At 38.7% G+C, this 16,110-nt stretch overlaps 1 protein-coding gene across 2 annotated transcripts in view; it reads left to right on the plus strand.

Moving 5' to 3' along the window:
• The window catches only part of STXBP4 (syntaxin binding protein 4), a 66,842-nt gene extending 51,404 nt beyond the window's left edge, over positions 1 to 15,438 (plus strand). For both annotated transcript variants that reach the window (XM_034067946.1, XM_005146158.3), the window contains one exon: positions 13,806 to 15,438. In XM_034067946.1, coding sequence (XP_033923837.1) covers positions 13,806 to 13,917 — 112 coding nt within the window. In that variant the 3' untranslated portion in view covers positions 13,918 to 15,438. The remainder of the gene's footprint in view (positions 1 to 13,805) is intronic.
• Positions 15,439 to 16,110: the final 672 nt, after the last annotated feature.

Here is a 16,110-nt window from a genome sequence, read left to right on the forward strand (position 1 = left end):
AGAATATTGACATTTCATGGTATCACTGGCTGTGGGTTAAGCAACTTCTATTCCATTGATCATGCCACTGGAGCTGCACCAAAAAAGCCTTCTCTCATATTCTGCATATATAGTACTTTTTTTTTCCTGATTTCTACCCCATGAAAATGATACCTCCAGTGTCCATAGGGTTTGCTTTCTATGTTTTCATGGGACAGAGCCAAAGCCATACTTTCCATAGTGGCTTATTAGAAATACTTATACTACCTAAGGTGAATCGCACTGAGAGGTGCTCAGGGTGGACACTGCACGAGGGAGCAGTTGTTGTGCACCCCAAAAAACAAATTACAGGAAAACATTTTGCACCAGGAGTTACCTGTGACTCTTCAGGAGATGCTGCAAACAAATGTCTCAGAACTGTCCAGAGACTAGAGCAAAGGTGCCATTGAGAAGATGTTACAATCACACAGCAGCTAAAGCATAAAGAAAACCTCCACAAAAGCTTCAAAGGCAGTAATCATTTGGAGACGCAATCATCTGGGGAACGAGAAAACAAAAAAGCAAAGCACTGAGCTTGGGCCCTTGTAGCAAAGCTGGTTTTGGCTTTCCTTAATGATAAGATTTCTGTAGTGTTCACTTTTCTGACAGACTAGGAGAAAAAATGCAGTACAAATCCGTTATTTACAAAAAAAAAAGGGGGGGGGGAAGTATTATTTCTTATAACCAAATCCAAACTGTGGTTTATATCCTGCTGATGTCAGCAGGACACAATAATACGCCTGCTAGATAGAGAATTGAAAGCTTTTTTTACAAAGACCTGCTTGATAAAAGCTGTAGGAGTTTGTTGTAAGCTATAGGAAAGATTTTATTTCAATTGCCTTCTCTGATGCTGGAGGAAAGATGCATGAAAAAAGAGGTAGTTCTGTTGTATGTTCCAGAAGCTTCAGGAAGTGAATTGAACAAATATGTTGTTGTTCTTTCAGAATATAGTGAAAAATAACTAATATAATAGGGGTTTTTATTATTCCTTTAAAAGACTGAAATAATTGGTGAAAAATATAATTCATCTCCATTGCACATATGTCTTGAACCATTGTTGAATTAAGAGCAAGTTATTCTTGCTGCTGAAATTGTCATATTGTTTTAATTCTTAGAGGTGCCAGGAAGCCCCCGTTTTGCAGGTGGACTTCCACAGTCTCCTCAAAGACAGAAAAGGCAGCAAATCAATTTTTGCAGGGAGATAGAATTACTTTTACCCCAAACTGTTACAAAAGTCACGTAAATAGCATTGAAGTTTATGTATGGGTGAGCCAAGAGAGGCAGGGACATTGCTTTTCCTTTATTTCAAACCCACTGCTCTGTTGTCCTCAACTCACCCCGTGGTGCCTCAAGCTAGATGTATTAAAGCAGACATGTTTTCTTTCTGCAGAGGTTTCCAAGCACACAGTATATGATACTGCATTCCAGCTCTAATCAAAGGGTGGCTTTTCTTTTCAGACAGATGTAGGTTACTACATGGGATTTATACCAAAAGAAATTGTAGGAAAATAACTTAGGAAATGAAAGTGAATTAAAAGCCAATTTCATAGCAATGGAAATAAAAGCAAGAGCAACTATTAAAATAGAGCACTTATTTCCTTGGTCTCCATCTGTTCATACAGGGAGCCATTATAGGACAATTAGAAAGGTGGATGCTGGATTCTGTTCTGGGTAAAACACTTGCAGTACTGTAGGTTTATACCTGTGTAATTGGAAACTGAGATTGAAGATAGTATCATCTAGCAATAATAGCAAATATACTTTAGAGAAGGAATTGAAGAAATCTCTTTTTCTTCAAACATCTCGCCTCTGTTTTTGCTGGTTTGGTAACTGTGCTTCTCATTGAAGTGCTTACGTTGGTGACTCAGCAGAAAGCTGGATTTGCTGAAAATGTGCAAGAAATTTCATGCAAAGTTCTGCATTTGGACACTGGCCTATTGCAGATGTGACAGTGAATTCAGTCAAGCAACACCAGCATCTCAGTTAATCTAGATGGTGGAACCCTCATTTGTAGATGGCTTGTACGTTACCCCACTTGCTGAAACTGCAGATTTTAATTCAGTAGTTGACATGAAAAGGCTTTTTAAGGAGTTTTTGTATATCTGATCTTTGCTTGTTAAGGACTCATGAATGCTCTTCCCTCTTCTTAATGTGCTCCTAGCATTTCCAATGATAGTGCCTCAGTTTTCCATCATTGTTACCTGTCCTATAAAGTTCTGCATGTCAGTCTTTGTGCGGGCAAGTAAAATTTATCCATTTTAATTGCAGAGAAGGTATGAAATTACCTTTCATGACCACTGCCTAAAAAATGGTATTCTGAACGGAGCCACCACACTGATGTTAAGAGCTCTTAAAGCAGTTCATTAGAATGGAATTAACTGAGCATTGTAATAAGGCATCATGGTAATTAATATTCATTTTAACTATTTCCGTATTTTGCTTTCATCACTGCTTCCTAATTACAGTGTAAGCCAGGCTGTTTGCATGCTTGAAAATTCATACCTCTTACTGCACTTTGTAATATGTATGAAGTCAGCCTGGGAATGTTAACTGTTTAGAGCAAGGAGCAGCGCTGCCCAAGTCTCTTGTTTCTAACATTGAATGTTAGGGATTTCAAGATGAAAATTCTACCCAACACTGAAAGAACCTTTTTCCAGGAGGAACTTTGCTTGAGGTGCATCTTAACAGCTGATCCTTTTCAGTAGGGTTTAAGCTAATTGTTTAAATGGGGATTAGTGGAATAGTTGATACTTTACAACCCTGGAACTAATACTGTGACCTTCTTGTTCCCTTTGGCTGTGAATTTTCATTCTTTGGTGTTTAGAACAGACAAAGCCACAGGGTGCTTAAAAGTATTTCAACACTAGTTCACTTCCATGTATACAAACAGATAGAAAAATGTTATAATTCCCTAAGTGTAGCCACAAATAAACTGGTCTTACATGCAAGTTGTCAGTTTTCTTATTATGCAGTTAGGCTGTGAGGCTTTATAGGAGCTGCAGTGGCTCTGTTTAAATCCACAGCAGTTTTACAATATGCTAAGGACAATCAAGTATTATTTTAATTAGTAGTTGCCTTCAGTTCCAACATGCTTTATTGGGCCATCAAGTAGCTGAGTCCATAAATCTGTATGTTATAAATCTAATGCAGTAAACACCCCAGAATGGAATCTTAATGGCACATAAGCTTGAGAGAGCTTGCTGTGAAATTTCCATAAATATCTCTGAAGGGGGTGTAGCAATACGAAGTGCATGAGAAATCAGAGTTTAAAAGAAGCAAACCAGCTGGCTTGTGTTACACACTAAAGTGAAACCCACTTATGTGAATAACTGACATGAATAAAACATTTACATGGCTATATCCTAAGGAGCTGAACAGCTCGCTGTACCTGCTGGGGAAAGCTCTATTTTGTCCATGTATCCTCACCTCAAGCCAATCTTTGAAATCACCTCAGGAAGTCATTTCTGTCTCTCAGTAAGTCGTTTTCAATCAACCAGGTTGCTAAGATCAGCCACAAGTGTGAGAAAACCACCTTTTAGACTGCTGGTGTGTCAAACACTCACGTGATTCTGTGCTTGGCATTAAGGTCGTGTATGGGTTTACCATGAAATAGCAAACAGTGATGTCAGCCCCTCTGAGTTACATCTCTGTATGCATTGGAAAAGAAGCGAGTTCAAGTGTCTTACTAATATAACAGCACTTATTAGAAGGCCAGAAATTAAGCCAGTAGACTAAAAGGATGGGATCAGGTTCATTGCTAGTGTGACTGTGCTTTCCTGCTGCATTACTCTGCTGCTGGAGAGTAAAGGTTGAATTTGGTCCCAGATACGTTTTAAGATAAGCTGGTGTACTTTAATGGAGAGAGCAAACACTTTAGTTTTGCCCGTAGCAATACAATCAGTCATTCATACATAGCACCAGATTCATGCCCCATCAATTAATGTGTAATAGAAACACATTACAGGGGCCTGTTTCCTCACCAACTTACATTTCTTATTTCTATCACTGTTTGTATCAGCTAGTTTGATTAAGAAGAGTTGAGATTCTGACCTCATTTGCTCAGTGACAATTGAATGTAGCCTAATGGGGGTTTTGGCAGTCCATTACAGTTCCAGAATCATAAACTAAAATCATAGAAGAGTCCAGATTGAAGGGATATCTGGAGTTTATCTGAATTTATGTCTGTGGAACAGTCCTATTCAGAGCCCTGTCAAGCCAAGTGTTGTGTGTGTCCAGTGAGGGAGATTCTGCCAGCTGTCTGGGCATGCTATTCCAATATTTAGTTGTTTTCAGTGAAGGATGCCCCAAGCTTTCTCTGCTCTAGGCTGAACCCTTTTCCCAATTCCTTCAACATTTCTTCCTGAGCCAAGTTCTCCAACCCTCTCCAACCTTCACTGGATTCTCTCCAATTTTTCCATTGTCTGTCTTGAACTTGGAGGAGCAGCGTATTGACCCCTCATGATAAGGTAAAAAAACCCATAAATCAATTATTGTATTTATTAGATGATTATGGCTGTTCTGTTACTAGAAATGAAATTACTGATTTTCTAATAGAAATTCCTATCCCAAATAGTCATTTTATCTGTAGATTCCAGAAGCACAATGGAGCTAATGAGTCCTCATAAAGTATCACCTACATCCAGATGTGTATGATCCACTTACCAGTCAGCTGGGAGGCATTAGGATGGGAAGAGTTTTGTAAGTAAGAGAAAGCCTATCTTGTTCATTTTTAAAGCTAGTCATGTGGCTGGTTTTGCCCAGGCTTAGTTCAACACTTTGGTTGTATTCTCTGGCATTAAAAGTCCTCATGGCAGTGATGGAACTGTAGCAGTGCAAACAGAAAGTGTATTCTGTCATTGAGCAGATTTTGTGAATCAGTAACTTGTGGGTTTGATTTTCAAATAGGAGAAAGTGCACAGGCATAATTGCTCTCCAAGTGAAGTATCATCTATGCTAATTGATTAATGGTTATACACTGGTGGTTTAGGATCACAGAGGAACAGTATAAAAAACCATAGCTGGGACACTGTAATTTTTTTACCAGAAACCCATTATAGTCAATCTCTTCCATCCTCCCACTCCGTTCACCTTTAACATATGGCAGCTTTGTATCATGAGACTGGCACCTAAAATTAGGTAGGGCCTTGCTATTCTCCATCCTACTCCTGCCCACTCCTTGCATATGTGTACAGTTTGTAAGGACCAGCTGTGAATTTTGCCCCTGTAAACACTGTTCTTCTAGCATTTTAATAGGACTGGGTTCCAACTATTCCACATTAACTGTTGCTTTCCTCAGGAACATTCACCTTAAATTTTCCTGATGACAAGTAAAAGTTTCCAAGTATTTTAAACTTTTGGGATCTTTTCCCTTAGATGCATTAGGGCCCATGATGTTTTCTCTCTTACAACAAAAGGGAAATGGTAATAACATGATTTAGACTTTCAGGAATTTCATATGGAAGCTTTGCATGCTTCAGTGTAACAAAGTAGGCAGTGAAGGTGCCTTCATTGGAAGGTATAGACTTTGGTTCATGTTAAGCAGGAGCCTGAAGTCAATACTTGTAAAATGCAGATAGATAAAAACCATACATGGCATATTCTGGCAAATCGGGCTTCCACTCTGAAAGCCAACACATCATACTTACCTTTTATAATATTCTGGTTTGTTTGGTTTTGCTTGGGAAGGAACCATCATTAATTTTACTGAAAGGTGGGCATTCACAGAAACTATTTAGGAGTTTATGACTCAACTAAGAATAGCAGAGCATGTGTGATAGATGAAGAACTTTGATGGGTTAGAACACTGAAGGTATCATCATAAAAGGAAAGTAAATCAGAGACGCTTTTGCTTCCTGCATGCTAAATTGAAAAAACAAAGCTGTTCCTTTCTTAATGTTACTCTACACATTTCTGCTCCATTACAAAGGAAGGACCCAAAACCTAACATAGCAAGGTATGTTCAGTTTTGCCTCTGCTGTCCCATTCCATTATGTACTAATATATTACAATATACTAGTTATCTGCAGGTTATCTAAGTAGTGGTTGGAGTTGCCCTTCCTAAAAGTAATCAAGTTCAACAAAGCTCAGATCATAGCAGAGCTGACCTAGAAGTAAACTGCTGTAAGTTCTACTCAAGTTTCAGAGTAGCAAATTAAGCAAAACCATGATCTGCCAGACTGAATGTGCAACTGAAATCTCTCTGGATTGAATCCAGTATGAGCTCTGCTCCCACCTCCTGTATAGCAGTAGGCAAGTTTGTTACACCAGAATTATCAGTTATCAAAATCATTGTTGTAGGTGTCTCCATCTTAACTCTGACATTCTGTGAGTAGAAACAGGTATTTTGAGGCATGGAGTGCTTTATGTTTTCACTGAGTTCAATGAAAAGTTAATTTGCATCTCTTAAAATTGGACCTCCTGTCTGAAAATAGAGGGAAGAGTAGTTATATAGTCATCAAAAGTTGCAAATATTTAAATAAAACTGGCTCAGGAGTAACTATTTTTACTACTTTTAATGTAGAATGATGCAAAACACTCTGCATCCATCAGCACACCATCAGTTCAAACACTTTCAGATATAACTGTATGAATTTGGGTAATCCTGACATTGTTCTTTTTGATTTTTCGAATAACTAACTTGAGGCATCTCAGAGAACTTCTGTTTTCATGAAGTGTTAACATTTGCCATCTGAAGTACAGGACTTTGCTGTGTCTCAAGCTGATCACCAGGAATAAATATATCCAGAAGTAATAGTCCTCTTCTGAAAAGTGTATCTCCTGGTTGTTCTTTGTTCACAGTCCCTGCAGAGTGAAGAAAGAGTTCTTATTAAAAGACAGAGTCACGATTTAGTGTAAGGCATTTTGCTATCTAAAAAATCATGAAGCCTTATAGATAGGCAAGATCCAAATTCCAAATCATTCCTGAAGTTTAGGAATGATTGCCTGACATTTGTGTTGTAAGGAACTCGGCGTCTCTGGTTTTCACTGAAATCATTTTGCATGACTGTAAGGAAAATAATCTCAGATGTAAAACTATGAAACTTGGTGTTGGATTTTATGATAACATGAGCTTGTAATACAAGAATGTTAAGACCTTAAGCTGCTTTTGGTTGGGCAATCTTTTTTCCTGAGAGGGTGTTTGGTTTTAGTATCAAGAACCAAACTGGAGAAACAGGAAACTGAAGCTGGAAACTGGTGTCTTTTCAGCTTCCACAGACACTGCACACTGACCAGGTTCTGGGCTGTCATATAAGGCAGCTGTTAAATTGTCTTCTGTGAGAAAACACATGAAACTGAGATTATTTGTTCACTCTAGAGCTGCAGATCCCACTGAAATCAGTGTGATGGGTTTATTGCCTTTGCTGGGTTATTTTACTCTTAGACTGATGTGACCAAAGGTTTAATTCTTCCCTGCTTCTGTGAGCAGGACTGGAAATGTAAAAGCTTGGACTCCTAATTTTCCTTTATTACGGCAGGATTTGGCACTTGGGGAATAATGTTGGGGAGAGCCATGGGAAACAGAACAATGCACAGCAGGGTTTTTTCAGTATGTGCTTCATCTGAAGCATGGGCCCAAGCCATTGCTCGAGCTCTGTTTCACTGTAGTACATGTATAGTTTAAACATAAGCCTTGAGCACGCTCTGATGCATTTGCAAATCAACTGCTCCAGATTTTATATGATCACTTAAAGACACAGGATTAGGAGTAACTGCATACATCAAGCACTTTTACAGTAAAAGCAGATGGCTAATACTGGGGGGAGACAAATTTCAGGTAATGCTTTAAAACTGAAAAGTCTGCATATCCTATCACTCAAACCTTTGGGCATATTCAGCCTTGGCTCAGATCCTGCTGTTATTATTGTTTTTATCTTTAGATTGGGTCATTTGCTTATTGTTGGCAATTTTTAATGATACAGCACACTATTTGGCTATATAAATCTTCTTCCTAGCAATTACTGCCTTACAAAATTGCTCATATTTTTTCTTAGTAGACAAGAGTTTAATCAGTTTAATCAAGGAATAAATAGCGAGACTGTCTTCTGGGGTTTCATTTTATATCCTTCAATCTTTAATTAATACTCAAGCAAAATCCGTGATCCCCAAGGGAAATACAGGAAACGATTTTGTTGCCTTAGGACACGGCTCCATAAGGTGACAAGTGATCTCAATTTTATTGCAGACAATAAGAGTTGAGGTCACTGCCATCTTAGGACCTGCCCAGCAACTCCTGGGGCACTATTATATGTGGTATGTTCCTTGTGAAATGCTGTCTTGAAAGAGAGCACAGCCTAAAACCAATTTTAACAAAAAGGGGAAAGAAAAAAGAAGTTTTAATTTCAGATAATCTGATTTTGATAAATACAGTGCAAAAACCTCGTGGGTTCCGTGTCTGGAAACTGTCTTCCCTACATGCTCTCAGGGCTGGTTGATTATACTTCTTTTATTTGTTCTAATTGCTTAGCTACTAAATTAAAATCCTTCAGTTACAGTACAGAACAGGTTATTCCTTGTGGATCCTCACAGCATTTGCTCTTCCAAACAACAGGAGTTTTCTGTTGCTTGATTTGGTATCCCCTTACAGCATTTTCAAGGGGGATACCAAACATGGAAGACATCACAACTGGGTTTGCAAGCATGTGATGGCTCTAAAAGCTTATTTCATGATAAACATTGACATAGAAGAAACAAAAGATTAATAACAGAATGTATTTTTGATGTTATGCTTTCGTATTATGCAATGTTTCAGGCAGTACATAAGGAACATCGATCCACGGCCCAAGCGACTTGCATTAGCAAGTTAGAGAAGTATGAGTAAAACAGAGATGAAAGAGCCTGGTACTTTCCCAAAGGTGCAAAATTTGGGACAGTGAGTTTTAAAGAGAAGAAAACGATCTTTGCAAAGCAAAAGGCTGTTCCAGGCTCAAAGGGAACAGAAAGCCCCAGCAACCAAAGACAAAGGCAGTAATTAAAACAAATCTTGCAAGGCTGTGTGTAGTCCAGCAAACAGCTACACAGGGAGATTCTGTGCAAGAGCAAGCAAGGAAGATGATATAATCTCTTGATGAAGGATTAGGTTTCAGGATCTTCATTCAGTGGCATTGTTCTTTGTTTTCCTGTTGCTCTGGCTCTCATTAGTCTCCAAACCACCATTGTATGGGGGCCTGCATATGAGTGTGTAACAAAGGAACACATAATCTCCCGTATTGCTAGTCCTCTAGCAGATGGTATATACTCCTGTCACAGTAACTTCAGAATTTCCCACTGGGATAAGTGTATAAGTCTAAAAATTAAAAATAGGGAGTATATATCTGGATAGTATAGGGCACATCCCCTTCCAACCCATTACATCTGCATCTAGCAGTGTTATTTGCTACATTTATTTAATGATTATTTCAGTAGCAACAGTGAAAGCTCTAAGGGTAAAGCTTTCAGAGTTGTCAGCAGTATGACACTGTGACAATGGCTTTGCAAGGGTTTTCAGATGAGCATAGATCAGTAAAACCTCCATCAGGCGTCAATACTCTAGCTGAGCGTTATCGCATTCTAAAGGATAATGAAGTTTGGGCAATATGAAAGTAAGATAAGAAAGATGAAAAGTATAGCAAAGTTACTACTGCAAATTCAGGTTATGGGGTATGTTCATTTAGGGAGGAAAAGGGCTACCTTGAAGTTTGTGTTATTTCATATGAGCAGAGTCCTGCTTTCACTTTCATCATCGATACTGCTCAAGTTGACAGAGAAGCAAAGGGTTCATATGAGGCCAGAATTGGGCTTTCTAGGTTCAGATGCAACTAAATCCTGCCTGGTCTCTAATGAGTAATGGTCCCTCATCAGTATGAGAATTTGACTGATTAATTGTTTAAGTCTGCATTTTGTCTCCTGAACAGATGTCAAGCAAATGGGTCTTGCACAAGATTGCTCCTTTTAAAATGAAGTAACCTTGGTGAACTGGAAAAATTCATCCGGGTGTTACGAATGTCAGCCCATGTCAAAGGGGGAAAAAAACCCAACTTCAAATATTGTATGATTGCTTTATAGCTCAGCATCCTGCGCAGTGACCTACAGCAATTGTATTGTCTGCAAGATGTGAATCCCTGTTAGGCTCCAGAGTTTGGCCCTAGTAAAAAGCATGTTTTGATGATGCTCAAAGCTAACAAAGGTACAGGCAATTTTTCCATTAGTTTTTCTTCAAATTCATCTTTTCTTAAAAGATCAAGGTGCTCATTTTAAAAGAAAGCATTTTCCTTGCAAAGAAGTATCAGAAGGAGGTTAATTGTAATGGTATTTTAAGTAATTCACTAGCATTTCTTTGCCAAAAAAATCTCTGTGTTCCGATGTTTTGTTTTTCCGAGCTCTAAAATTTGTCCTGCAATTTGCTAATGTTAAAAAGATGGAATAAGCTACTGACACATTTCCAGATCAAATGCTTCCATTTTCTAACAATAAATTTGGCTGCCCTTCGATAGCAATGACTGGTTTGAAAGCCTAAAAATCTTTACTTATTGTTAATTGCCCTGAAAATGTGAAATTAATCTTTTGAACAGGAACCTTTGCACATGGAAAACATTTTACATCTAGGATTTGTATTGCTGGCTGTCCAAATACTCCTTTAATATTCAGTTTTATCAATTAAGCAAAACCTCGAGGTAGATTTGAACTCACTTGTTATTGCTGGCCCTCAGACGCGAATCGGAGGGGATGTATTTCTAATACAAGAATGTTCTGCAAACCATTAAATCTGGGATTATCTCTTTGGACTGATTATGTCGAAGCTCTTTAGCCACAGCACTTTTGGAGAGCTAAAAATAAATTGGGGGATGGGGGAGAGGTTATACATTTATTCTGTGCCTAAATAATCTGCGTATTGTGTGTGTCTGTCTACAATGTGAGACATGGTATCTGGACTTCAGGTTTATTTATAAGAGTACTTTTCCTAGTGAGGATTTTGGCAACGGGTTTAAAACAAACTGTCCTAGTAGGAGCGTTCATGGGATAAAGTCTAGAGCAAGTTTGGCCTCGTATTTTGAAAATGGATGAAAATAGTTCTTTTTTAACAGTAATTAACCAATGTTATGCTATCGCATATAGACAATAGTAACCTTGATTTCACTGCCATAATTCTGCACTGTTGAAGAGCTGGATGATTTTTACACTGAATTTGTATGAGACCAAAATCAAGTTCTCAGAGCAGTTAACAGGAAGTTAGGCATGTTCTCGTGTGCCTCCCGGGCCTGAAGGATGTAGGAGGAAAATCTTGTGAAGAATAAACACTTAACAAAGAATTTTTAGTCAGTTACATTTAAAGACCTGTGGATGCTTTTCCACACAACCCTTCTCCTGTGCAGCTTCTCCCATTTCACAGGATTGATACATGCTCATAAGCAAAGAGAGCTGAGGCTGTGAGTACACAACAGGTCATGCTACGTGGGGAAGCCAAATGGGAAAAAATAGAATTTACAAATCATTTTGTTCTTATTTAAATTCAGCAATGGATTGCTGAGAGATGGCTTGATAAAGGCAAGCAATATAAACACTTACAATAGTACTGCAGGCAATAAATCTTGCATTGGCAGAGCTGGAATGGATGGAATCCACTTTATTCAGCTCCCATGATTCCACAGGTATTGGAAGGAGTTCTGTGTTGTTATGCCGATAAATAAAATCACATGCTGGGATTTTAATTTAGAGTGCTATCTTCTGTATTAAGCCATATTGATTACATTGTTTCATTTAAAATACGTGGCATTTCCTGGTATTATAGAAACCATTGCAGAAAAATACAGCAAAGACATTTTCCTTTGTATATTTACAAATACAAATATATTCATAATATAGATAATATAAATATGAATGTTTCTCTGTGTTGTGGAGTAATGGGGATCATGTTCGTGATTAGACTGATGTTATTCACAAATCTCATAAAACACTGTAAAAGGACTCTTCATATCTTCATTGTTGGCTGTTGTCCGGCTTTCTAAAGGTAAACATTGGAAACTTTGGGAAAGTTGCTCTCATTGCTAGCAAAAAATGGTACATTCACTTTATTAGAATGAAGGGATTACTGTACTTGAGAATGGAGAGTATTTGCTGTGTTGTACTTTCTATAGCCACAGGTTGTTGTGAAACTGATGTCTACAGCTCTGATAAGGTGATGCACGTTTTTGTAGTGTGAAGGAATGGAGTCCATCCAGTGCTGCTCTGACCCAAAAAAGCACTTATGAATTGTTTCTACACAAACTGGAGCTTCTGTGTTTGGTTTCATTTAAGGATAAGAAGTGAAGATGCGGCCTTCATCTGCCACATTTTGTTTACCTTGCTTGGTCCTTGCTTATGCATTGTTTAAATTGAAGTAGTGGCTTAACTGAAAAACTACCAGTTCAAAGATGGGTCTGTTCATCAGCTGGAGATGTGATTCATGTTAGCATCATACCTACCTCTTGTGAACAGTTGTCCTCATTATATCCAGCTTAAGCTCAGTATACTGAAATGAAAGGTGTGAATACAAGGTCAGATCATAGCATGATCATGTTGACTGGAATAGCAATTCCCATACCCATAACATTGACTCAGTTTCCTCCTTTAACCATATCCGTTTCCATAATTGGATATTCAAGTGAGCATTACTGAAGACATAGACAAAATCTGTTTTCACTTAAAAAGATAAATCTAGAGTAGTTCCATCATGGCACTTCATGTTTAATTAAACCAGTGCACCTCAAAGGTGAATACAGGCATGGGCTTTAGGTGCACTCTATGTCAGAAGCTGTGAGAAGAGCTCTTTGCTTTTTATGGTGTATATTATATGTACAATATTTTCCTGCTAGTTCTTGTAATGAACTTATATTACAAAATTCATCTTTGCACTGACTTGACTATGAAAACTGTGAATTTATTAGCAAGATTTTTTTTAAGTGAAAAGAAGCTATTTCCTTTATCAAGAACACATTATTCCAGAAGGGAGAAGAGGCTGTGTCTTGCCCACACACAGTATGGCTAGTGTGCATACTACCAACCATAAGGTGTGCAATGTTCTCACCCACAAACAGTAAGCATATTCCATTTATCTGTCCTTACTGAGCCTTGGTCAGCTTCTTGCCATTCATACAGAAGTTTACCAAAAACTATAAAGCAGCTTAAACTGCATGTCAAATGTAGGCTTTTAAGTCTTAAGGAGTACCACTGACTCCCTTTTCTTATATGTGTGAAGACTGTGGAAGCACGACCAGGGTCTGGTCTCAAGGATATGTAAAGAATATTGTTCTTTCCATTTATTCATCAGCCTGTTTCTGCAAGAAGAGGAAGGGCTTAATGATGTTAACATATTAGTTCCTGTTCTAACAAACTGAGTATATTTCTATGATATGATTCCACATTTGGTCACCTTCCTCTTGACCACTATGCCTCAGGCTTTATCTGGTAAGATGGCAATGTTAATACCTATGCGAATACCTGGAGTTTTGTAAGTCTTTGCTAGTCTGGGCTGTACAACATTGCTGGGTTAATTGTCTACAGCTCCATTATCAGGAAGTATCACCAGTCTGTATTTGGAGTCTCTTACAACAGCATTGTCTCTAATGTACTGGGTAATGGGACCTTTGGGCCAGTTTCTAGCACCCAGAAGACTTCATGTCTTGTTTGTAGAAATCTCATCGTTAACAAGAAAAAGAGGTTTCTGTATTTGAAAGTGTTGCAATCACCATGACAACTCCAGGCTCCATCTTGTATTTCTTTGAAATTGGTAAACCTCTTTTGGGTTGCTAATAGCATTTCTTGTTTCTTTTTAGCCACGTGACACAGACAACATCATGGATCCATCCCGTAACAAGCGCACTAAGCTTGCTTTGCTCTGAGGACGACGAAGATGGAATAAGAGAGCTTCCCAGGTCCAAGAGCTGAGGACGTCTGTTGACATTGTTGTAGTTTGTGTAGTTTCAGTACACTAGTGAGAAGATGCACACTTTCTGCATACTTTCTAGCCTAATGTAATAGTACTTGATGGTGTTTCTCCCTTTCAAGTCAGAGGAAGTTCTGCCATTTTTAGGTGGGTTTATTGATAGGTGCTACAGAAGATGCAGAAGTCTCCCTTCAGTCCTTAATGTGTTACAGTTCAGTGTCTAGGGACCAGTCTTATCTTGGAGCCCAGTCCAGGCTTTTCAAGACATCTCTGTTGGTTTAACTCCCTTGACCTGAAGTGTAATTTTCACAGCTTTGACCAGCATGAGAGTTAAGATGAGACCATTGGTTTTAATTCCACATGGTGGATTCCGGCATGGTTGACTGAAAGCTGCAAGGTGAGGTGTGGTGGGGTTTTGTTAACCAGTGCTGGTGAATGTAACATAGATACCTTTTCTTTAACTACTGAAAATCTTTATTTTTATGGAAGAAACTTGTGAATAAGCTTTGCTAATAGAAATTAGGCAATTTATTACAAGTATTGGAGCCCTGATGACTTTTAAGACAAATACTTTTGAAGATTGGTGGTTGGGCTTTAGAGAAATGAGTCTTTGATAAGTTGTCAAGTAAAAAGAAACAGTTTGGTAAAGGACATCATACTCTGTCAACAATATGAGGCAAGAATGAGAATTATTCTACTTTTGTACTCTGCTAAACCGGTACATACATGCATCAAATACTTCAGTGGAAGCTGTGAAGTTTCAAGTACAATGAAACCTGTGAAACCACCTCCAGGATCAGCAGAAATCAGTCACCTCCTCAAAGTTGGTCTTTAAGTAGAACAAAATGATTTTGTACTCACTGGTGATGTTTTAAAGAGGATAAAGAACATGCCAGGAGGTGCTGGTGCAAGCTGATGAGCAGGTTTCACTGTACCTTGATAGCACAGGGTATTTTAAATCTCATTATTCACAGCACAATGTATGATGTCAGCTCTCTGAAATACATGACTTTGTGCTGTGTTTCTCTAGAGGCTCTTTACATATGTGTATGTATAGAATACATATGGTAGGTGTTGATTAATGAATGAAAGACAGATCTGAAACTTTGCAGAAGTTCCTCATCATACTGATGAGTACATCAAAGGAGAACTCTCTCTGATCTTCAGCCTGAGATGGAAAATGGGATGTATTAGTGTGAGGGAGGACAGGATGCAATTTGCCACTCTCAAGGACCGCTGGAAAGGTTCAGGCTCACTCTTGCACTCCAGGTCACCTCTGCTGGATGATACAAAGGGATGGGGCTGTGCAATCACAGTTTTTGAGGCCTGTCTTCAGCAGCTGTAGCACTGGATTTTAAAGTCTTTTTTCTCTGAGGAATGGGTAGAAAGCCCTGACTTATTTGCAGTTCTGGTGCCTGTGTCCTACTCTGTCCTTACCATTACCGAGCTGTGCCAAGTCAGGCACATTGTAGCTGTTGATCCTTTCAAATCAAAAAGAATAAACCTTCTTTTTCTAAACCCAAGTCAAGTCTCTTCTTTGAGTGGCAGTGCAGTGATTTGGGCTGGGAGCTGTAGAGCACATCCCCAAATGTTCTTCTCAGAGGAACAAAGTGCAGCTCATGAAAGAGTTTTCTGCAGGCTTTGCTGGAAGCGGATGTCAGGATACATTGAATAAGCAACCAGGAAAAATCTGTTTTGTACTTTTAACTAGGTCAGAACCAAATTATCCATGAATCTACACAGGTGGTGTGGATTAAGAAGAAGAGCTTGCTCAGCAGACCCAGAGTTGCCTGTATTTCTAAGAAAACTCCTCATAGCAATAACACATAAATGCTTTACCCATATTTTGCTCCAGTGGCTCCTACATGCTTCGCAGAACACAATCTGAAGGGACAGAGCACGTGCTCCAGTTTCAGGGTTGGACACTCTAGAAGCATTTTTGTTTAAATACCTCTTCTGAAAATGGCACGGACTCATCCATCACCCAAAGAGGGTATTTAAGGTTTGGAATTCCTTGTGATATTTGCTGTAGCTGTAGTAGTTTGGATGCTCTATGACAGGCACTTTGAGTTCATACATCCATGATATGCAGACTGCATACAGATTCCAGTTTTCCAGTTCTGTTTGAGAGGCTTGAATCTCCACTTGACCCTCACAGCCTTGATTTATTCTGCTAGTGGCTTTGTGACAGCTAG

Source organism: Melopsittacus undulatus, chromosome 11 (genome assembly GCF_012275295.1).
Source record: "Melopsittacus undulatus isolate bMelUnd1 chromosome 11, bMelUnd1.mat.Z, whole genome shotgun sequence".
In the NCBI taxonomy this organism is placed as follows: domain Eukaryota; kingdom Metazoa; phylum Chordata; class Aves; order Psittaciformes; family Psittaculidae; genus Melopsittacus; species Melopsittacus undulatus.